We start from the raw sequence: 22,162 nt of genomic DNA, 5'->3' as shown, positions 1-22,162 counted from the left end.
TCTTCCTTCTTCCCTTCTCCCCCCTTCTTACTTCCTCCTTTACTTTTAACATTCGTCTAGTTCATTCGCAGACAATAACTGCACACCCACTGTGTGACAAGCAGTGCACTAGGTGATGGGATAAAGTGAGGAGGTGTGGGAGGTAGGGCAGTATAGATGGAGAGGGCACTTTTTAGTACATTTAAGTGCTGGGGTCCAGCCTGGCCGGGTCTCAGGGTCCCCGAAGGAGGAACAGCTCGGGTGAAGTGAATGGAGTGAGACACCAGGTGGGGTGCCCGAGGACAGTTGGGCATTTTGGGCCCAACTGACTCCCCGAAAACAATTAATCTTTATTTTTATAGGGGAGGTTGTACAACATTCAATGAAGTAGGTGCATAGTGTGACTATTAAGACAGAAATGGTTACCATAGAAATAACTTCGAAAAGTACAGGAGGTTTTACAGATCAATCATGTTAAACAAAGGTTATTTTGACCAAGAGGGCCATCAATCAGATAGCCAACGAAGCTATACGGGAACAAACTTTTGGGTGCCAATTAGTAACTAGGTGTCTAGTTACTAGTATTAAGATTCTAGGGATTGGTCTAAGTTAAAAGGGTACAAGGGGTGATTTATAGGTTATATAGAAACTAGCTATTGTCCATTGAGGTTAGATTTGTCTAGGTTAGGTAACTGGTTTCCTGCCTAGGTCTCTTGATTTTATGCATCTTCGGGGGGCTATGTTTTATATTCATTTCCATGTATTGAGATTATTATATTCAACTAGAACTCCTTGCTTCTTTACCCACCTGGTCCCATTAATAAACATTCCTGTCCAGGGTATGGGAGGGGTAGTGGCTCTAATAAATCTTGAGATTTTGAGTGGTGACTCCTTAAGAAACATTCCTAGCAACAGCTTCCTCCAGCGTTCTGGCAGCTGGTCTGCCCATAGTTTAATTTTGTCCTTAACTTCCCAGGTGGGGGAAGCAGGCAGCATTAGGGTTGTTAGGGATTTCTGTTCTGTGGTCAGCAAGTCATTTTGTGCAGAATCAGAGACATCATGCAGATTTTTTGTTATAACACACAGGTATCTAAAAATCCCACCACCTATTGCTCGCAGGGACAAGCATACAGGAGGAGATAGACAGGAGACCTGGCCACAGTCGCCTCTGCTGTGCAGATGTGTCTCATCCGTCCCGACTGTGTCAAGGGTCGGCTGTTGGTCGGCTCTCGACATTTAAGGAAACTTTGTGAAACTTCAAAGTGGAAAAGAATGAAGGTGAATCCTTCCCTTACCTGATGTGCGACAATTAACTCAAAATGGACCAAAGACCTAAGTTTGAAATAAGTGTAAGAACTAAAATTATAAAACTCTTAGAAGAAAAGAAGAAAAGCTTTATAACACTAAACTTGGCAATGATTTCTTGAATATGACACCAAAAGCACAGGCAACAAAAGAAAAAATAGGTAAATTGGATGATAATAAAAAATAACACTGTGCATGAAAGGACAAACTTTGTAAACAGGCAACCATTAGCATGGGAGAAAATATTTGCAAACAATGTATCTGGTAAAGGGTTAATATCCAAACTATATAAAGAACTCCTACAACTCAACAACAACAAAATCCCAAACCCTCCAATTAAAAAATGGGCAAAGCTATTCAAACATCAATTAAAAAAGGAAAAAATAGATAAGAAAGCAGGATGTCCACGCTGCAGAACACTTAAAGAATCTGCACATGCCCAACAGGTCTTGGTTTTTAAATACTGAACACATAATCTTTGATTATCAATTCCCTTATAACTTTACATACAAACACTAGGTGTTCTAAATAAAAACATTTGGAAAAATTAAAAAAAATCAGCAAAGGACTTGAATAGACATTTTCCTAAAAAAAGATACTCACATGACCCATAAGCACATGAAGATATGCTCAACATCAGTAATCAGAGAACTGCAAATCAAAACCACAATGAGATACCACTTTATCATATCCATTAGGATGGCAATGATCAAAAACCAGAAAATAGCAAGTGTTAGCGAGAATGCAGAGAAACTGGACTCTCTCTGCACTGCTGGTGGAAATATGAAATGGGGCAGTTGCTTTGGAAAACAGTATGGCAGTTCCTCAAAACAACAACAACAACAAAACTCTATGATCTAGTTATTCCAGTTCTGGGCATGTACCCAAAATAATTAAAAGCAGAGATTCAAACAGATATTCGTATACCATGTTCATAGCAGTCTTATTCACAGGAGCCAAAGGCAGAAACCATCCAAGTGTCCCTTGACAGATGAATGGGTAACCAAAATGTGTTACATGTACAATGGAATATTATTCAGCCTTAAAAAGAAAGAAAACATTGACACAAGTAGAACATGAATAAACCATGAATACATTCTGCTAAGTGGATGACCAGGCACAGAAGGACAACTACTGTGTGATTTCAGTTATGTGCGGTACCCAGAGTAGTCAGATGGATAGAGGCGGAGAGTGGCAGGCTGGTTGCCAGGGGCTGGAGGGAGAAGGGAGAGGGGAGCTGGTGTTGGATGGGGACAGAGTTTCAGTTTCGCAAGAGGAAAAGACTTCTGGAGATGAACGGCTGGTGGTGTTTGCACGGCAACGGGGATGTGCTTCATGCCACTGACCTGGATACTTAAAGTGGTTCAGATGGTACATTTTATATTAGGTATATTTTACAAGTAAGAATGTGTAAAAAACATATAAAAGTAGAGACGATAGTATAATTGCTCCCAACAGATATGCCCTGGGAAACTGGCAGTGTTCTCACACTCAGGCCAATAACCAACACCTACAGAAAAAAGTTGATCAGATAATTCCAATTGAAGAAGATCTCTTGAAATGAGAAAAATTGCTCCATTAACTCATTCCTCATTTTCAGCATCTTCTGCCTAGTGTTCTTCAACAATAAAAGTAGGCAGAACTTTTTCTTTGGGATCTATAGTTTTTTTCTAAAACGATAAAAGCTCTTTCATAGTCTTCTGATGACTTAATTTCCTTTCCTTTTTATTCTTCTAAAAGAAACAGAACATGGTTATTATTCATGAGCCGCAAATTATCACCACAACACGATTCATTCATTCATTTGTTTACCCGTAAACACCAGTGAGCGACCACCAGGTGCCAGGCCCTGTGCTGGGGACTGGAGCGCCGAGGGTGATGGGTGGTTAGGACCCAGGCCCTGCCCTCATGGAGCTCCTTGTCTAGCAAGGGAAATGGAGCTAGAAAACATCCAGTACCTTCTTAGAATCTCTCATAATAACATTTTAAAATAAGTTTTTATTTGTTGATTGATTTTAGAGAAAGGGAAAAGGAGAGAGAAACATCGATGTGTTGTCCCACGTATTTGTGCATTAATTGGTCGAGTCTTGCATCTGAGCTGACCCGGGACTGAACCCACAACCTTGGGGTATCGGGAAATGCGCTACCCAGCTGAGCTACCTGGCCAGGGCATAACAACATTGTTAATAGTCATAATTATGTACTTCCCAAATTTTCTATGATTACGTATAATTTTTTGATAGATACAAATATAACTTAAAAAATGTGAAGGAACTAGACGTGTCACTGGCTCCCGAGTGGCTATGAGCTCCATCCATCCTCAGGGGCACCCAGCGGCTGCCGGGAGAGCCCACCCCTGCCCTGGGCGGTGGGCCTCAGCGGCACCATGTCCGCTGCCTTCTTCTCACTGTGCACATCCTTTGAAGTTTTTTGTGGCTCTAAACACGAATATATAATTTCTAATAAAATTTAAAAAAAAGAACCTCACCCTGCAAATTATATCTTCTCTAGAACTGATCCCAGCGTTTGGTGTTAGACCTTTAAATTTTGATTCTCCCGGTAGTTTTAACGCGATATCCTCGAAGCGTGCTCACTTCCTGCTTTGTTAGTGATGCAACATTATCGCGTGTCCTAGAACTCTTCCTAAAGCCTCAGAGGTATATCACGTCTGTTCCATATGTTATTTGGGATGACTTCTCAATGCCGTTTTCAAAAAGATGTATTTATTTATTTTTAGGGAGAGGAGGAGGGAGGGAGAAAGAGAAACATCCATGGGCAAGAGAAACATTGATTGGCTGCCCGTCACACACACACCGTGTGTCAACCCAGGCATGTGCCCTGATGGGGAATCAAACCGGTGACCTTTCTGTTTGCAGGACAACGCCCAGTCCACCAAGCTACACCAGTCAGGGCCCTCAGTGCCGTTTTTTTTGTGATGTGCTTACACAATAGGACAATGAGAGTAATAAAATGTGAGACCCTAAAAAAGAATATATAGCTTCTGTGAGTACCTAGTTTCTCAATTACTCCTTTGAGATTCAGCTCTCTGGAGCCTTCCCTGACTCTGGTAGGCAGGGGTCATTCATTTATTTGTTCATCAAACATGTGGGACTTGCCTACTCGAAATTCGACGCTATCTCAGGCACTGGAGAAAGCAGAATGATTACAATATACTCCGTGCCTGCTAGGGGCTCCCTGTCTAAGTAAACAGAGAACTATAATGGCAGTCATAGTAAACATGTACATAAAATACATAGCACAGTGGACAGGTGCTTAAGATCTGACTTGGGTCTTCAGTAGCTTTCAGGAATTTGCCTACTGGTTGTGAAGGGGCAGGAACAGAAAAGGAAGGCATCAGGAAGACAGGGCAGCATGTACAGAGGCATGGAAGGCAGAGGCTGTATCTCGACCAGCTGCGGTTTCCTGGTTTATTAGGGCAGTGTAGCGCACACTGTGGGTCACCGCTGGGTTTTTGACGAAAGACTGAAGGAATCGCTGCTACCTTACTAGCAGAAGTAGAGGCTTCTACTATTTCAAAAGAGTGTTCGAGCAACCCAAATTTCTTTTTAGAAAATTTCAATTTAGAATAAAAATCTAAACACAAGCACAATTTACATGAGTTATTAAGCTCAACTCCCCCAGCTCTATATTAGGGCTTTATTAAAAAAAATGTATAGACACAGAAGGAGATTGCAGGAGATGCCAATAAGCTGGCTACCTGGCTGACAATAATTTCTTTTTCTGTAAATGGTCTCTTTATATAGGGTGGCCCTGAGTAGCTACATCTCTTACTTTTTTCTTTTCTTTTTGAAAAATTATTTTATTTATTTATTATTTATTTATTTTTAGAGAGGGGGAAGGGAGGGAGAAAGAGGAGAGAAACATTGATGTGTGAGAGATACATCGACCAGTTGCCTCTCACATGCACCCAACTGGGGACCTGGCCCGCAACCCAGGCATGTGCCCTGACCAGGAATTGAACTGGTGGCCCTTTAGTTCACAGGCCGACACTCAGTCCACTGAGCCACACCAGCCAGGGCACATCTCTTGCTTTTTTAACCTGTTGCCTCCCTCATCCTCCCCGACCCAGCCGAATGATAGAAGTATATGATCCAACACCGGTCAAATCAGGGTCTTAAGAGAAATTAAGAGGTAGAATGTGAGTCTTGGCCACAATACCAGCCAGGAAAGGAGGCAGTTCTCAGTGGGGCAGAACAAACCCGGACTCCTTAGAAGGAGAGACCAGAGAAAAGTTCCAGCAGAGTTCCAGTCCCTGCAATCTTTTTCCTTGTGGTTCCTCCACCTTCCAGTGATCCTAGAAGAATCCTCAGTATCTGTCCAATCAGTTCCCACGTTCTGTCCTGGCTGACGTCGTCTCTGCCACTTGCAGTCAGAAGACTCATCCACCACAGGGAACACAGACAGGCCCTGGCAGACAGACTTACCCAGTCTCTCTGTGGCCTCTGCACAGGTGCCAGGACACATGCCCTCAGTGTCAGCTGCCACTGGAAGACACAGATGGGTCTTCACAACAACCACGCCAGTGTTTTCCTGGATACGAATAAAACTGAATGCCTTTCTCTTGGTTGTGCTCACAGGACTAGCAGTTACGCTCCGGCCATATTTTTCAACCGTTTCCTGATTTCCATTTTTTCCATACATTTGCTTTTGGACTCTCCATGCTGTTCCACTAAATTAGTTGTCTGTGATAAAAAATGTTCAGACTGTTGTGATAACAGCACGGGTATTTTGAAGAAGTTCCCCAGTTGATTGTAATATACCCCTATCCCGATGAGAAGGGCCATGCACTTTGGAACTGGACAGCTCTGGGATGGACCCCAGCATGCCCGTTTTCTGCTGCATGACTACGGAAGAGTTATTTAACCTCACTTAGCCTCAGTTTCCTCATCTGTAAAATGGGGCTACTTAGTTTATAGTGTGGATAAACTGTGCCTCATCCATAACATAGGGCTTCCAGTAAATGTGATTTCATGCCCTTAATTTCGTATAGGTAACAGAAGGTCAAGAGAAGTTTTAGGCATGGGGTGATATCACTTTTTTTCTTTTAAAAAAAATTTATTGTATTTTTTTCCATCACCATTTATCCCACCTATAGCCTCTTCCACCTCCACTGTCCTCCCCTGCCCCAGGCAATCACCACACTGTGGTCCATGTCCAGCAGTTCCTTCTTTTTGCTCGATCCCTCATCACCTTTTTTATTTTTAAGGGAGGATGTAGAATAGGAAGGATGGACTGTCGTGGAGAGAGACAGGCAAGGTCCAGCTGATAGATTCTGGAACAAACATTTCTCAAAACCAGGCTAGGCTCTCTGTTAGTACTTTCTTTCGCACACGCTCTCCTGGTCGGAGACCGCTGTCTCAAAGGTCGCTGGTGCAATAACGGGCTTAGTCTGTTTTACAGATAGGACCGGAAGAGATGCAGAAAACTGAAGTCAAATTCTCTTCTTAGGGTCTTTACCCAGCTGCCTTTAAATCTTCAGCATTCACATTCCGAGCGTTAACAATCATCTGCCAGGACACATTTGTAGTCCTTTTCCTTGAAATACAGCCCTGGTCTCCGGCCTTGCAAAGCCTTCTTGGGGGATCCATTGACAAGTGTTCCCGCGTCACCGGGCATTTCCTGCAGGGGTTAAACAGACGGAGAGTCGGCAGACCCGGGCAGGCTGGCCATCTTTGTCCCACTACCAGTTTTTGTATGCCTGCAACTAAGAATGGTCTTCACATTTTTAAGTAGTGTGTGTGTGTGTGTGTGTGTGTGTGTGTGGTAGGGGAGAATCAAAAGAATAATATTGTGTGCTGTGTAAAACTTCATGAGATTAAAATTTCAGTGTCCGTAAATGAAGTTTTATTGGAATACAGCCACACCCAGCCTCTCATTGTATTGTCTGTGGCTGCTCTCCTGTGGCCTGGAAACCTGCAGTGTCCACTATGGCTCATTACACACAAAAAAAGTTTGTTTAAAACTCTTAGGCCCAGACTTGTCTTTAAACTTTAAAACTCTCTGCCCAAACGCATGTTTCCTCCACTGAACCCTGGTGAGGACACACGGGCTGCGCCCTGGCGTTCGGTGCCCGGTGACTGCTGCGCGGCCCCCTGCTGGGTGCCCGGGGGCGGGTCGGACGCTGAGCTCTGCTGCGGCCCGAGCTGCCTCCGCTCGGGGCGAGGCTGCGGCGCAGAGGGTCCGCTCTGCCGAGCTTCCTAAAGGCCTGCGGGCACGGATCTCCCTAGGAGACGCCGGACAGTTTAAGTACGAGCACGCGTCCTCCGAAAAGGTGGGCAGTGAAAGTGGCGGCCCGTGGCCCGGCGTCCACGGAAACTGAAAGACGAGAATAAAATCCTCGGGAACCCCAGCTCGCACAGAGCCCGCTACGCAGAGAGTCTGGACGAGCACGGCGCGTCCTCTTCCAGCCGTGCGGGCCGTCTGCATCACGGTCACTGGGATTAAGAAAGAAAAACAAAACAGAACAAAACGAGAACAAGCTCCGGCGGGGACGGAGAACGCGCGGACTGAGCGAACAAGGCCGGACGGGTCGCGCGGCCGTGGGTCCGCACAGTCCCTTCCCACGCGCGGCGCCGACGCCCCGCCGCGGGGCCCCGGAGACGCAGTCCGCACGTCTTCCCGGTGTGGGTCGCCCGACCTCCACAAACACGGTCCCTTTCCCGCCACTCACGTCGCCGCGGTTCTGCCCACGGGGGGGGGGGGGCTGGGGGCGGTGGGGTTCCCCGGAGCCGCGTGGGGGCGACGCAGCGGGGCTAACCGCAGAGCCGCGGCCGCGCGGGGGACGCAGGGCACTCGGGGCGGCGCGCGGGGGCCGGCGGGTGCGGAGCAACCGTCCACGACCGACCGCGGGGAAGGCGGCGCGCCAGCGATTGGCTGCGACAGCTGCCGGTCACCAAGAAGCCCCCACCTGGGTCCGCGAGCTGGGGCCTGCCCACCCGAGGCCGCACCTCCACGGGGTCCTCCGTGCCCTTCCGCGCCGCGCGGAACTCGCTGTTGCCCGGGAGCCCGGGAGACGCGGGACGCGAAACGTTCTCACCTTCTGAGGCCGCCGAGCGGGCTCAGCCCCCGGCCGCAGCCGAGGCCTCGCGGGGGGCCCTGGGCTGTGGGGTCAGCCCCGCCAGTCTCGGGAGGGGGCTGCGGGGACCAGAGCGGCCGGCGCCTCCCTGCCCGGCCCGCAGGGGTCGCGCCCGGCCGTCCACGTCCACGGCTGAGGATCGGAACGTGCGCCGCGCGGCCCGCGGTCACAAGGATGGTTTCCTAACCAGCACGGGAGGACGCGGGGCTGAATCCGCACAGCTGAGGAAGCCGCGTTTGTAGTTTTCCCAGGGGCTCTGTTCCTGGGACCCACAATGGAAAACTTAGACGGTCAGGATCGTGGGAACCACAAGCTTCCCAAGGTCAAGAGCTCAAAGGAGTGGCTGGCGCCGCAGCCCCTCAGCCTCATGCAGGTGCGTCCGGTGGTGCGGCGTCCACGGTGCGCGCTCGGGGCGACACGGGACCGCCGCGTGTGAAACAGGCGCTTTTTTAAGTGTTTGGTTTCATTCTCTCGTTATTATTCCTTTCTTTCTATTAACTTTGTGCTTGCTCCTCCTTTTCTAGCTTCTTTTTTTAATTTTCTGTAACTTTTAAAAAATATTTTATTTATTTATTTTTAGAGAGGGAAGGGGGAGAGAGAGAGAGAGAAACATCAATGTGCGGTTGCTGGGGGTCATGGCCTGCAACCCAGGCATGTGCCCTGACTGGGAATCGAACCTGCGACACTTTGGTTTGCAGCCCGCGCTCAATCCACTGAGCTACGCCAGCCAGGGCTTTTTCCTAGCTTCTTAAAGTGGAATCAGCTGCATCACCCAGATTTATAAGCGTTGTGTATTTTGAAAGATCGTAATTCCTTTTTTCTACACATTGTTATTGAGGTATAATTGTCATACACGCAACAAACTGCATACACTTGAAGAGTGCAGTCTGATGAATCGTGCCACGCATTCACGCGTGAAACCGCCACCACAATCAAGACAACGAATGCCATCCCTTCTCCCCACGTGTCCACCTTTGAACCCTGGTAATCCCTCCCTCCTCTGTGGACTCACAGTTCCCAACACATTTGGAAAACATTTCAACCATTATTTTTCCAAATGTTTTTTCTATCTCCCCTCCTTTTTGATAAATACAATGGTGTGTGTCATAGCCTGCTTGAAATCGTCCCAGAGCCCAGCGACACTCTGTTCATCTTCTGCAGACTGTGGCCCTTGGCCAGCCTCGATGGCTGTGGTTTTAAGTTCACTGCTTCTGCAACATCGAATCTGCTGATGAGCCTGTCTGGAGAATTTTTCATCTGAGTCACTGGGATTTTCTTCACTACAGAATCTATTTGGGTCCTTTCTTATATCTTCCCTGTCTCAAAATGTCTACTGTTCCCTCTAGCTTCCGGAACTGACGAACAACAGGTGTAAGAATGATGTGAATGTCCCGCTCTAAGGCATGTATCATCTGTGTTATTTCTGGGGCAGGCTTGATTGATCTTCCTCCTTATGATTGCTCAAATTTTTCTGCTTCTTTGTATGTCTGGTGATCTTTTTTACTGGATGCCAGGCATTGTGAATTTTACCTTGTTGAGTGCTGGATATCTTTGATTTCCCATAAATGTTCCTGAGCTTGGCCTGGGCTGTGGCTCAGTTGCTTGGACACACCTGACTCTTTTTTTAAAGAGTATTATTATTATTTTTAAAGATATTTATTTTTAGAGAGCGAAGGGAGGGAGGGAGGGAGAGAGAGAGAGAGAGGAAAGAGAGAGAAACATCAATGTGCAGTTGCTGGGGGGTCATGGCCTGCAACCCAGGCATGTACCCTGACTGGGAATCAAACCTGCGACACTTTGGTTCGCAGCCCGCGCTCAATCCACTGAGCTACGCCAGCCAGGGCTCACACCCTGACTCTTGCAGGCCTTGCCTCCTCGCCTTGTAGCAGGACCCCAGCGGCATCTAGTGCGTGCCCAGTTTCGCTCCACCACTTACGTGAGGCCCCTCTGAGTACTCCACTCCACGCTCTGCAGACCACCAGACTTTTCACTCTGGCCGATGTGGAAGGAATAACTCCCGGGGCTGTGTGACCTCCAGAGATTGTCTCCCCTACTCCTTTCAGGGGCTTCTTGGCAGAACGTTTCACCGGGTAGTTCCTCCACATGCACGGGGTGTCGGCATTCGGCTGAAGAATCAAGGGGGACCCTCCGCAGATCTCCAAAGCTCTTTCCCCGCTTAACGTGCCTCCCTCTGGCACTCAGCCCTACGAACTGTAGCGGCCCTGGCCTCCCCTACACTCCTAGCTTTTCTCCCGTTCCGGGGAGATGGCCGGGTTCCCCGATCTCCCCCTCTCCGTGCCAGTCAGGAAATTTTATTCCTGTGCCAGGAACAAAACCGAGCCATCACAGGGATCGCTTTGTCTTCCGTTTCTCAGGGGCCACTGTCCTTCATCTCCCGATGTCCAACGTCTTGCTTGAAAACTGTCGTTTTGGTTACTTTTCTTAAGATGAAGTTCTTTGTCACCCTATCTTGTCTGAAAGTGGGAGTTCTCATCCCAGCCATGCCTTCAGGATTTCCACTCCGTCCTTTCACTGGTCACTTGAGGACCCAGTTTCCCACTTGTTGACCCTTTGCCATTGTCTCAAAAGTCTTTGCTGCAGCTACGTTCGTTATTTCCCAGTCTTTTTTTTCTCTGTTTTTCAGACTGGGTAATTTCTGGTGATCTGTGCTAAAGTTCACGGACCCTTCTTATGTCAGTTCCAATGGGCTCTTAAGCCCATTGAAGTTTGTTTATTAAATTTAAGAATTGTGTTTTCCACTTGTTTTTTTGAAGAGTCAGTCTATATATCTTTGCTCAGATTTTCCACCCATTGGTTATGAGAACATTTCCTTTAACTTCTTAAGCCTGGCTGTAGTCATCGGCCTAAAGTCCTTGTCTGCTAATTTCAACACATGGGCCACCTCGGAGCTGGCCTCCCTTGGTTGCCTTCTTTTAAACTATGAGCCACAATTTCCTGTTGTGTGTAGTAGTAATCCTAGACTACATATTTTTTAAGATTTTATTTATTTTTAGAGAGGGGAAGGGAGGGAGAAAGAGAGGGAGAGAAACATCAATGTATGGTTGCCTCTCGTGTGCCCCCTACTGGGGACCTGGCCCACAACCCAGGCATGTGCCCAGACTGGGAATTGAACCAGCGACCCTTTTGTTCACAGGCTGATGTTCAGTCCACTGAGCCACAGCAGCCAGGGCTGGACTACACTTTAGACATTCTACATGATACAATTGTAAAGAATCTGGCTTCTGTTGGATTCCTCTGAAGAATCCTGAGCTTCTGTTTGAGCAGCAGTTAACCTGGCCGGCCTCGGCCCATGAACTTTGCCTTTCCTGCAGTCGACAGCAGATGAAAACCACTGCTCAGTCTTTCTTAGCTTTAGATGGACCGCGTGGAGTCTGCCTGGCACATACATAGTTCAAGGACCTAACAGAAGTTTGGTCACATTTTATCCCCACAATTCGTGGCATCCCCTCCATGGCTTTCTTCTGTCAGGCATTTCTCCTCTCTCTCCTCTCTCTTTCCAGCTGCTGCGCTTGCCCTGGGCTGCCTTCTCACTCTTGAGCCTGAAAAACGGAGCGTGTCTCTGAGTTTGCGCCAGCCCCTGTGGCCCCTGACTGCAGCCGGCTCCTGGGCAGCCGTCCGCACCACACTGAAAACTGACCCGGGGCTGTTCTTGTCCTGCAGTGCTGACTACCCCTCCCGTTTCTCCCTGCCTTCCCTCAGTCTCTGGTGTCTCCAGATTGCTGCTTTTTCTCTTTTTGTGCAGGGTATTAATTCAGTAGCCATCTTGGTTTTGAGAACAACCTATTTGCCGGGAATAGCGACTCTGTGAGGCAGAAAGAGCAAAGAAAATGGGGTTAGAGTTCGACACATTTGAGTTTAAATTCTGGCTCCATGCGGGATTTTCTAGGCTTCTGGTTGTTGCTTCACTCCCATGAGCCTGAACGCTCTTCAGCGTTAACGGGGAAGGTTTCAGTCCTGGGTTCTGAGGCTACGCTCATCTGTTCTGGAAACAGGGTCGTGGGATTGAGGCTGCTTCCAATGGCAGTGAATTTGAGACGATTTTGTTTTTGTGTAATTGTGAGAGGATTTCAAAGGCCTATCCCAAATGTCTCCCATTTTGGAACTCTTTTTAAAAAATCATTTTCCAATGTGGGAAAATATATATATTATGTATATTATTGTGGTAAAATATATATAATATATAATATATAATATATAAAATGTATAATATAATATATACACACATATATCATCTGATAACATTTGCTATTTTTAACCATTTTTAAGTGTACAACTCAATGACATTAATTACATTCACATGCGTCTTAGAAATCAACCTCTTATATTTTATTTTGTTAGATATTTAATTGTATAAAATTTGTTATGCAAATGGCAAAATAATATTATGAATTATATCCTGAAGACTGCATTGCTTTAAAATCTGAACATGTGACTTGTATGTGAAGATATTTATTGTTAATATTTGATAGCTATAATGACGAGTTCAAACAGAATTCGCCAATGACTAAATGAATTCGAACCCCAGGGGCCTGATGGTACTCTAACTCGTAAAGGTAAAAGCGTTTTGTAGGATGGGAAAAAAGATGGGGTGTGCCTACCATGTGACTCTGGGAAAGGCATTTGACCTCACTGGGACTCGAAATGTCAACTGTGAGTTATTTTTTGCCCTGGAATGAGCTTAATTCAAAGCAGAAAGATTCACATACTCTTTCAATAGGTATAAAAACTGGATTTATACAGAATTTTCCAGAGACGTGTCTATCACATGAAATATAAATCCAGGTAGTGCTAATAGTTTGATTTTTCAGATGTGACTTTCTCAAAATTTCATTCTGTCATTTTAGGCATTGGCTAGAGAAGATAATAATGCAGCTATTCAATCAATATTATATAGAGAAAATTATATAATTAAGGTAAGAATTGACTAATGTGTTTCAATTAATTTTTTTTCACTTTACATGTAGTTCATCATTATAATAATTTTAGAAAATATAGACAGTAGAATTAAAAACACTCATTCACCCGTAGGATTAAGCTTAAGGGGTCTCTGAGGTTGTTTTTGCTGAACTTCCTCTTCTCCTATCCTTTGAGGGGATTCTTTCACAGGCACCTCATGAGTTTTTCCCTTCTCACTTGTTCTTCATCTCAGTGGGGCTTTGATGGAGTTGCTGTGTAGTGTTAAGAGCTTTAAGAGCTCTTACTGGAACATAGGGACCGATTATTCCTCAAGCGCTCCTAGGGAAGAAAAGGCTGTAACTGCGGCAGGACGGGTTTAATCCTAAGACAAGGTGCACTTCCCTGTGACATGCACCGAACTCTGGAGTAGGTAGCCTGTTTTTTTTTTTTTTTTTTTTTAAATTCTCATCTGAAGATGTGGTTAATGATTTTAGAGAGAGAGGAAGAGGGAGAGAGAGAAACATCAATTGGTGGCCTTCCCGTATGTGCCCCGACTGGGGATCGAACCCACAATCTTTGATGTTTGGGATGGTGCTCCAACCAACAGAGCTACCTGGCCAGGTCTTAACCCTCTTCTGTTTTTAAGGCTTTACTGTTGTTTAAAGAGGAAAGGAACTTTGCATTGAGAAAGGCTGAAGTGTGCTGAGATCTGAAGTTACAGAGGTATAATCCCCACAAAGCAGGGAGTTTTAGGGGCCTTTTATTTTTCATTTTGAATGTTATGTCGTCGATCCTAAGAACTGCATGATTTCACTTGCCAGGTGAAAGCTCGATAGGAAGTTCGGGTGAGAATGACTTGGCTTCTAGCCTATGCCGGGCGTTTTCCTTGCAGGCCCCCGGGACTGGCTCGGGCCGCACTCTGTCCCTTTGCTTCTGTCTCTTTTGCCCCATAAAGTGTCCTTCTTCCACATCGTCTGTCCTCTGTTCTCTCCTAGGTAGCACTTCATTCCTTAAGTCTTGTCTAAAATGTCTCCCGCTTTGGGCTTATTTCTGTAAAAATGTAATTGTCTTTTCCATTGTCATAAGATACATAGAACATACAATTTGCTATTTCTAGCCATTTTAATGGTACAGTTCAGTGACATTAATTACACTTGCATATGGTACAACCATCACCGCTACTTCCCAAACTTTTTCATCTCCCTAACTGAAACTTTGTACTCGTTAAGTAATAACCCCCTTTCCTCCTTCCCCAAGTCTCTGGTAACCTCTAATTCACTTTCTATCTCTACCATGTAAGTGGAATACTATGATACTGGCCCTTTTCTGGCTTACTTCACGTAGCATGTTGCTCTCAAGGTTCATCCATATGCTCGCACGTGTCAGAACCCCATTCCTTTTTCACAGCTGCGTATTATTCCCTCGTATGCCTGTGCCACCTTCTGTTTATGCATCCATCCGTTGGTGGACACTGGGGCTGCTTCCGCTCCACCTTGCGGCTGTTGTGAATAACACTGCAGTGAATGTCGGTGCACCAGGGTCTGTCTGAGTCCCTGTTTTTCATCGTACATATTTGTTTTGTAGTCTGTCTCCCCAGGGCAGGCAGGCATTTGTCTAGTTGACCCACTTGCCCCCTGTCCCCAGTGTAGTGCATATCACACAGTAGGAGCCCAGCAAATGGCTGCATTAAGGAATGACTCTGCGGGTTATCCTTGGGAGCATACATGAAGTTGACATTTTAAAGAAGAAAGATTTCAGATAACATGTGTGTCTTTCCTATCGCTGTTTCTGAGGAACTGGATAAGTGCTTGCACCAACATGACTTCTTGAACGAGAGAAGAAAAGAGCTGCTACATAAAAGATGGGTTGACTACGTGGCAGATCCTCTGCAGAAGAAAATTATAGAAAAAGTTTGTTCGCATAAGAAGATTAAAAAAAGGAGACAAGAGGAATTAGACAGTTTTTTAAAATATGTCAATCAAAAGGTATTGAGAGATCAGCCGACTTGTTTCTGTCCGTTTGAAACTTTGGTTATCTCTGGCTCTATAATCACCCAGGCAGCCGGCCCCTCCCCGCTCCATATGTGGGCGGCCTCTCCTCTGGGCAGCACACACCACTCTTAAGTCCAGGGCGGCGGGCTCAGGACTGGTGGGATCAGGGCGAGTGGGACAGGTAGAGGGAGGAGGCTGGTTCCGGATGTAAATGTGTACATCAGAATCAGTCTTCTCTGTTGTTCCCATGTAATTATTACGTTTATACACCAATTTTAAATGCTGGACTCTAGGATCAGGGTGTGTGTGTGTGTGTGTGTGTGTGTAAACCCTGGAACTCAAACTCAATTATTTACAAAGCTATCTCTTGGCATTTTTAAGAGATCTGAGATGTTCGAAAACCAATTCCCAAATCTTTTATGTTCCCACATTTTTTATTGAAACTTTGCAAAGATTTTATTTATTTCTTTTTAGAGCAAGTGGGAGGAGAAAGAGAGGGAGAGAAACATCAGTATGTGGTTGCCTCTCACACATCCCCCAACTGGGAACCTGGCCTGCAACCCAGGCATGTGCCCTGACTGGGAATCGAACCAGCGATGCTTTGGTTCGCAGGCTGGCACTTAATGCATTGAGCCACACCAGCCAGGGTGAAATCTTGCAGATTTTAAGTAGAATTTTTCCGTCACTACAATATTTGTTACTCGGATACAGGAAACTTAATTTCAGACGTGGTCTCCCTGCCTTCCACATGTGCTCCTGACACCACGCGGCAGCCGTGTGGGGACGGGCTGCGTGTCTGACTCTGAAGTCCTGCCACGCGCAGCACGGACCCAGCCTCTGGCCCTGACGGGCGGCCTGTTTCCTTCAACAGGGAAACGTGTTCTTAGAGCACTACGATCCGAAAGAGTACGATCCTTTCCACATGAGCAAAGAGGACCCAGATTTCCTGAAGGTAAGGCAGATTTCCTATTTTAACTTTGGTGTTTCGCAGTTGGTTTGTTTGAGCAGTCCTACTGTGTGAGTTGTCCTCTACTAGTGTCCTAAGAATGTAGTAGCACCTTAAGAATAGTTTTCTATCTCCATGTCTTAGAGAGGGACAAGAAAGCCAAAGACCAAACTAAATGAAACCTCTGCGAAATTTGAAAATACTGGGTAATAGGTAATGCTGATATTTCATTTTCATAGACTTTAAAATTTGTTACAAAAATAATACATTTTCATGATAAAATCAGTTGATAAATAACTTAAAAACCACTCAAGTCCATTACCCGGGATGAACTCATGAACATTTTTCTTTATATCCTTCAAGACTTTCTATATATAGGTATAAATACACATTTGTATTTTGTTAATCATTTTTTCTTAAGATTTTATTTATTTTTTTTTAGAGAGAGAAGGGAGGGAGAAAGAGAGAGAGAGAGAAACATCAATGTGTGGTTGCTGAGGGTCATGGCCTGCAACCCAGGCATGTACCCTAACTGGGAATTGAACCTGCAATGCTTTGGTTCGCAGCCCGCACTCAATCCACTGAGCTATGCCAGCCAGGGCACATTTGTATTTTGTAAGAACGGGTTTATACCATACATTAGATTATATAGTCTGCTTTTTTCCCTTAATAGTTTGTGATTTGCTTCTGTCTTTGCCAACAAATATCAATATAATTTTAATAGTTGCATACTTCTCTGTTATCAGTATCAGCTAACTTGCACTGAGGGATTAACCAGGTGTTAGGACTTTCCCCCCCCCATTTTATTTCCTCTTCACTGCTACCATGTCAGGTAGTTTACAGGCAAGGCCAGTGAGGCACAGATAGGTTCAGTCGCCTGTCCAAGGTCACACAGCTGCAAACAGCAGAGAATGCATGTGTTTCTAACCATAAATGGTTTCTTGCTAAACCATCATTTTTTTTGACATGTTCCATTTTGGTCACCTAGATTGTTTTTGACCTATTGCTGTTTTACATGACTTGCGATGAGCATTCCTGTAATTATTTCTTTCTTTTTCAGTAAGTTGATAGAATTGCTGAGTTAAAGGTTATACATGATTTTGATTCGTATTGCCAAATTGTTCCCCCAAAATGTATAAATCTGCACCCTCCACCATAGTCCATTTTCCATGCTTTCGCTAATAGTGGGTATTATTAAACACAATAAAACAAAAAACTGCCTTGGGCATAGACATTTTAAATCGCTGACATTCGGCTGGTCAAGATGGAGCCGTAGGTAAACACCTCACTTCCACGCACAACCGCAGCAATAATGCAGCTACACTACAAGACAAGTGTCACTCAGAACTGTCAGAAAATCGAACAGTGTGGAAGTCCACAGACAAGGAGTTAAAGAAGACACGTTCATTCAGGCGGGTGGGAGGGGCGGAGCAGAGGAGAGGCAAGAGGGGCGGAGTGGGGAACAGAGCAGTTCCACCTGTGGTGGATAAAAAACAGGAGGGACACCTGGGGAGTGAGGGGGCCCAGGCCTAGTCCAGACCACTCAGCCCAGGGTCCCACTGCCAGGAAGAGAAGTCCCCATAACTTCTGGCTGTAAAAACCAGTGGGGGTTGGGGTGGCGGAAGAAACTACATCCTCTTAAAGGGCTTGAAATGGACTCAGGACTCACACAGACCCACCCCTCTGGGACTCAGCACCAGGGCTACAGCTGGAAGGACACCAGTGGCGTATGGGGAGAAATCAAAGTGTGAGTGAGGAGACAGCCTCCTCCCGAGCGAAACTCCAGAGGCCAGGCAGCAGCAGTGTCCTCTCTGTGAGCCCTCCCCTCACAGAGCAACAGAGCAGTGCCACAGGTTGCCCCACCCTGGTGATTACCTAAACGCCACCCCACACAACCTTAACAGGTGCTGTTAAGCACCTGTTAAGATGGAGTCAAAGCAGCTCTCCCTAATACACAGAAACAAACACAGGGAGGCTGCCAAAATGAGGAGACAACGAAACATGGCCCAAATGAAAGAGCAGAACAGAACTCCAGGAAAAGAGCTAAACAAAATGGGGATAAGCAACCTATCAGATGCACAGTTCAAAACCCTGATTATCAGAATGCTCCAAGAACCCACTGGTTAGTTACTTCAATGGCATAAAAAAGACCCAGGCAGACATGAAGTTTGCATTAAGTGAGATAAAGAAAAATCTACAGGGAATCAACGGTGGAGGGGATGAAGCCGAGAACCAAATCAATGATTTGGAACAAAGGAAGGTAAAAGCATTCAATTAGAACAGCAGGAAAAAACAAGAATTCAGAAAAATGAGGAGAGGCTTAGAAACCTCTGGGACATATTTAAATGTACCAACGTCTGAATCATAGGGGTGCCAGAAGGAGAAGAGGAAGAGGAAGAAATTGAAGACTTATTTGAAAAAAAATAATGAAAGAAAACTTGGTGAAGGAAATAGACATTCAAGTCCAGGAAGCACAGAGAGTCCCAAACAAGTTGGACCCAAAGAGGGTCACACCAAGACACATCATAATTAAAATGTCAAAGGTTAAAGATAAAGAGTAAGTTTTTAAAGCAGCAAGAGAAAAGCAGATAATTACCTACAAGGGAGTTCCCATATGATTGTCAGCTGATTTCTCAAAAAAAACTTTGCAGACTAGAAGGGACTGGCAAGAAATATTCAAAGTGATGAAAAGCAAGGACCTACAACCTAGATGACTCTATCCAGCAAATCTGTCATTTAGAATGGAAGGACAGATAAAGTGCTTCCCAGACATGGTAAAGCTAAAGGAGTTCATCATCACCAAGACATTATTACATGACATGCTAAAGGGACTTGTTAAAGAAAAACAAGATCACAACGATGAGCATTAAAGTGGCAATAAATTCACAACTATCAATAACTGAATCCAAATAACAAACTAAGCAAACAAGCAGAACTGGAAAAGAATCACAGACATGGAGCTCATTTGGGGGTTAGCGGTTGAGAGGGGGAAGGAGGAGAATGGGGGAAAAGGTGCAGGGATTAAGAAGCATAGTTAGTAGGTACAAAAACAGGAGGTTTTTAAGAATGGTATAGGTAATAGTATAGGTGAGGGAGTAGCATAGGTAATAGATAATGGAGAAGCTGAAGAACTTATATGTATGACCCATGGACACGAACTAAGGGTGGAGGAATGCTGGAGGGAATGGGGGTGCCAGGTGGAACCCGGAATGCACGCAAAGGGGAAAAACTGGGACAACCGTAATAGCGTAATCAATAAAATATATTAAACAAATAAGCTGCTGGCATTTGCATGCACAATGGGTCCTTTTTTCCTCCTCCCAGGATGGGTGTGTGTGTGTGTGTGTGTGTGTGTGTGTGCTATTGCGCCTGTTTGTGTCAGTGAGAGTTAAACTCATCAGGAGTTTCGAGTAAGAGCTTTAGATGTACTAACTAGTCACACAGCTAGAAAGGGGAAGTACTGGGGTTTGAAACCAGATTTTTAAAAAGATTTTATTTATTTACTTTTAGAGAGGGGAAGGGAGGGAGGAAGAGAGGAAGAGAGACAGCAATGTGCAAGAGAAACATTGATCTATCGTCTCTTGCTTGGGGACGTGGCCTGCAACCCAGGCTTGTGCCCTGACTGGGAGTGAAAGTGGTGACCTCTCAGTTCACAGGCCGGAGCTCAGTCCACTGAGCCACACCAGCCAGGGCATGAAACCAGCTCTTTCTGACAGCGAAATTCCATGCTATTCTTTTGCCAGGCCCCTTTCTAAATGGGGCGGACAGGTGGCCTCTAAGGGCGAGCTGAGCGCTTTGAGGTTAGAGCCGCAGTTCTCAAGGTGAAGTACATAGACCTTTGACGCGAGCGCCAGCACATTTTGGGGGGTCCGCGAGGCCATGTATTTTCATGACCGTGCCGAGTGGTGTCTGCAGTTCGCATTGTGCTGACCTGCGCTGCGGCGCGTGAAAGCGCTGGTGCCCCGCAGCGGCCTCGGTCCGCGCTGCCAGCCCCGCTGCTGCCGGGGCTCCCCAGCCTCCGTGGCCATGCGCTCGCAGCAGGAAACCGACTCCATTTCCCTAAGAATATCTGTGACCAAACGGTAAAAAATTTAATTGTATTGAACCTTGTCCTTGAGTGCACGTCTTTTTAATAGTCGTGTGGTGACCGGGAAGCCCACTGAGAGCGTGTCGACTGCGTCTGAAATCCAGGGTGATTGTTTGCGCAGTGAGCTGGCTCGGCTGGGGTTTCTCACGGAACGCCCTCGTCACAGGAAAGACTGACTCACAAAACTGTGGCTATCAAATCTGGGGGGTTTGGCAGACATTTTCTGGAAAGTTATCCAAGTGAGACTGTCACTTTAAGAACAACAACAGGCTGTTTGTCACCAATGGTAAAATGTGAACTTTTTAGCAAAATTTTGGAAAAATCGTATTGAGTGGGACGGCATTGCGGTACTCGCAGACTTGGCTGATGAGACTGGTGATGATACAGTAAATGTGGTTACTGTACAATGAGGTGTGTGAACATTTGGGAGACCTCACACGACTCAGACCTGATTTTCTCCAAACAACCGATCCATGACGTGGATAAAGGATCCATTCAAAGTTCAAGACAGACCAAGGGGTTTTAACGTAGCGGAGTCTGAAGAGTTGATTGGTGTGGTTTCAGATTCCACATCATAACTAATCCTGAAGAAGCTACCGCTTGCTGAGTTGGGGTGTAGCACCCAAGACACACCTGCACGACCTGAAGGGGCTGTTGAAACAAGAGCTAACGTGGCTGGAAGGCTCGCTAAGAGCAGTAGCAAAGTGCCCCATCCCTTTATTACGTGTTAAATATGTGTAATGGTTAGACTGCCGTCAGCTTGTAGATCCCGTGGTCTTGATTCTCCTGGCAGAAGAGCCATAAACGGATGTTCAGGACAGACTGGAAAAGACCTGAAGCCCAGTCCTTAAAGAAATGCTTTCCTTGTAGGTCACCATCCCACCGTTCTGTGACCCTCTGAAAAAGGCACAGTGTGACAAAGATGAGGAACAACGAACTCTTCTTCAGTGTGAGACTGGTACTTCATTTTTTAATTTTTTAAAAGATTTTTATCTATTTTATTTTTAGAGAGAGGGGAAGGGAGGGAGGAAGAGAGGGAGAGAAACATCAGTGTGTGGTTGCCTCTCATGTGGCCCCCACTGGGGACCTGGCCTGCAATCCAGGCTTGTGCCCTAGACTGGGAATCGAACCAGCAACACTTTGGTTCACAGCCTGTGCTCAAAGATACTTCGTTTCTAATTGTTATGCGATTCCATAACCCAAAGGCAATGGGAGTTGCATTCAACCACGCTGATTTGTGTTACCAATCTTCTCACAGGCAAAATGCATACAATGAAAGAATTTAAAGAGGTTGAGAAGGCCAAACGGCATTCCAGATTCCCAAGAATTTCTAATTCAAGGTGCTTCATGACTCCAAATGAGTGGATTAGACTGTCTGCAAACTACATAGAAAGTGAATTTTGTAAAAGGAGCAGGTAAGGTTTAATATTGTAGAAATTATGGAACCCACTGGAATTGGGAAACTTTTTCTCGAGACAGTGATGTAAATTTTGTCATAGTTGTAATTTTTTAAATTTTAGTTTTCGATGAGAAATCTACCGTAATTCTTGTCTCTGTTTCTCTGTATGTGATGTTACCTTTTTCCTGGGGTATGTTGAAGATTTTCTCTGTCTTTGCTTTTCACTACCTCCACGATGATGTGTCTAGGAGTTTTGCTCCCCTTTCTCCCTGTTTGTCCTACTTAGGGCGCTAAGTAGGGTGCCGCTCTGAGCGCCCTAAGGTTCTTGTGTCTGTGGTTTGATGTCTTTCATTCATTTAAAAAAATTCTAGCCCATTATCACTTCAAATATTTCTTATATCCTATTCTTGTTTCTTCTGAGGTTCCAGTGAATGTTAGACCA

At 45.7% G+C, this 22,162-nt stretch overlaps 1 protein-coding gene across 1 annotated transcript; it reads left to right on the top strand.

The window, feature by feature from the left end:
• The first annotated feature begins 8,524 nt into the window (after window positions 1-8,524).
• LOC123822603 (protein FAM228B-like) lies at window positions 8,525-21,740 on the top strand. The gene is made up of 6 exons (XM_045844704.1): window positions 8,525-8,753; window positions 13,246-13,314; window positions 15,091-15,282; window positions 16,160-16,240; window positions 21,192-21,279; window positions 21,580-21,740. The coding sequence occupies exons 1-6, from the start codon at window positions 8,655-8,657 to the stop codon at window positions 21,738-21,740; spliced, it is 690 nt and encodes a 229-aa protein (XP_045700660.1). The 5' UTR covers window positions 8,525-8,654.
• The last annotated feature ends 422 nt before the right edge of the window (window positions 21,741-22,162 follow it).

This window comes from Phyllostomus hastatus, unplaced genomic scaffold (genome assembly GCF_019186645.2).
Source record: "Phyllostomus hastatus isolate PE091 unplaced genomic scaffold, TTU_PhHast_1.1 phas_contig_402, whole genome shotgun sequence".
Taxonomy (NCBI): Eukaryota; Metazoa; Chordata; class Mammalia; order Chiroptera; family Phyllostomidae; genus Phyllostomus; species Phyllostomus hastatus.
The sequence above is the reverse complement of the archived record's forward strand: the minus strand, read 5'-3'. Positions and strand labels throughout refer to the sequence as shown.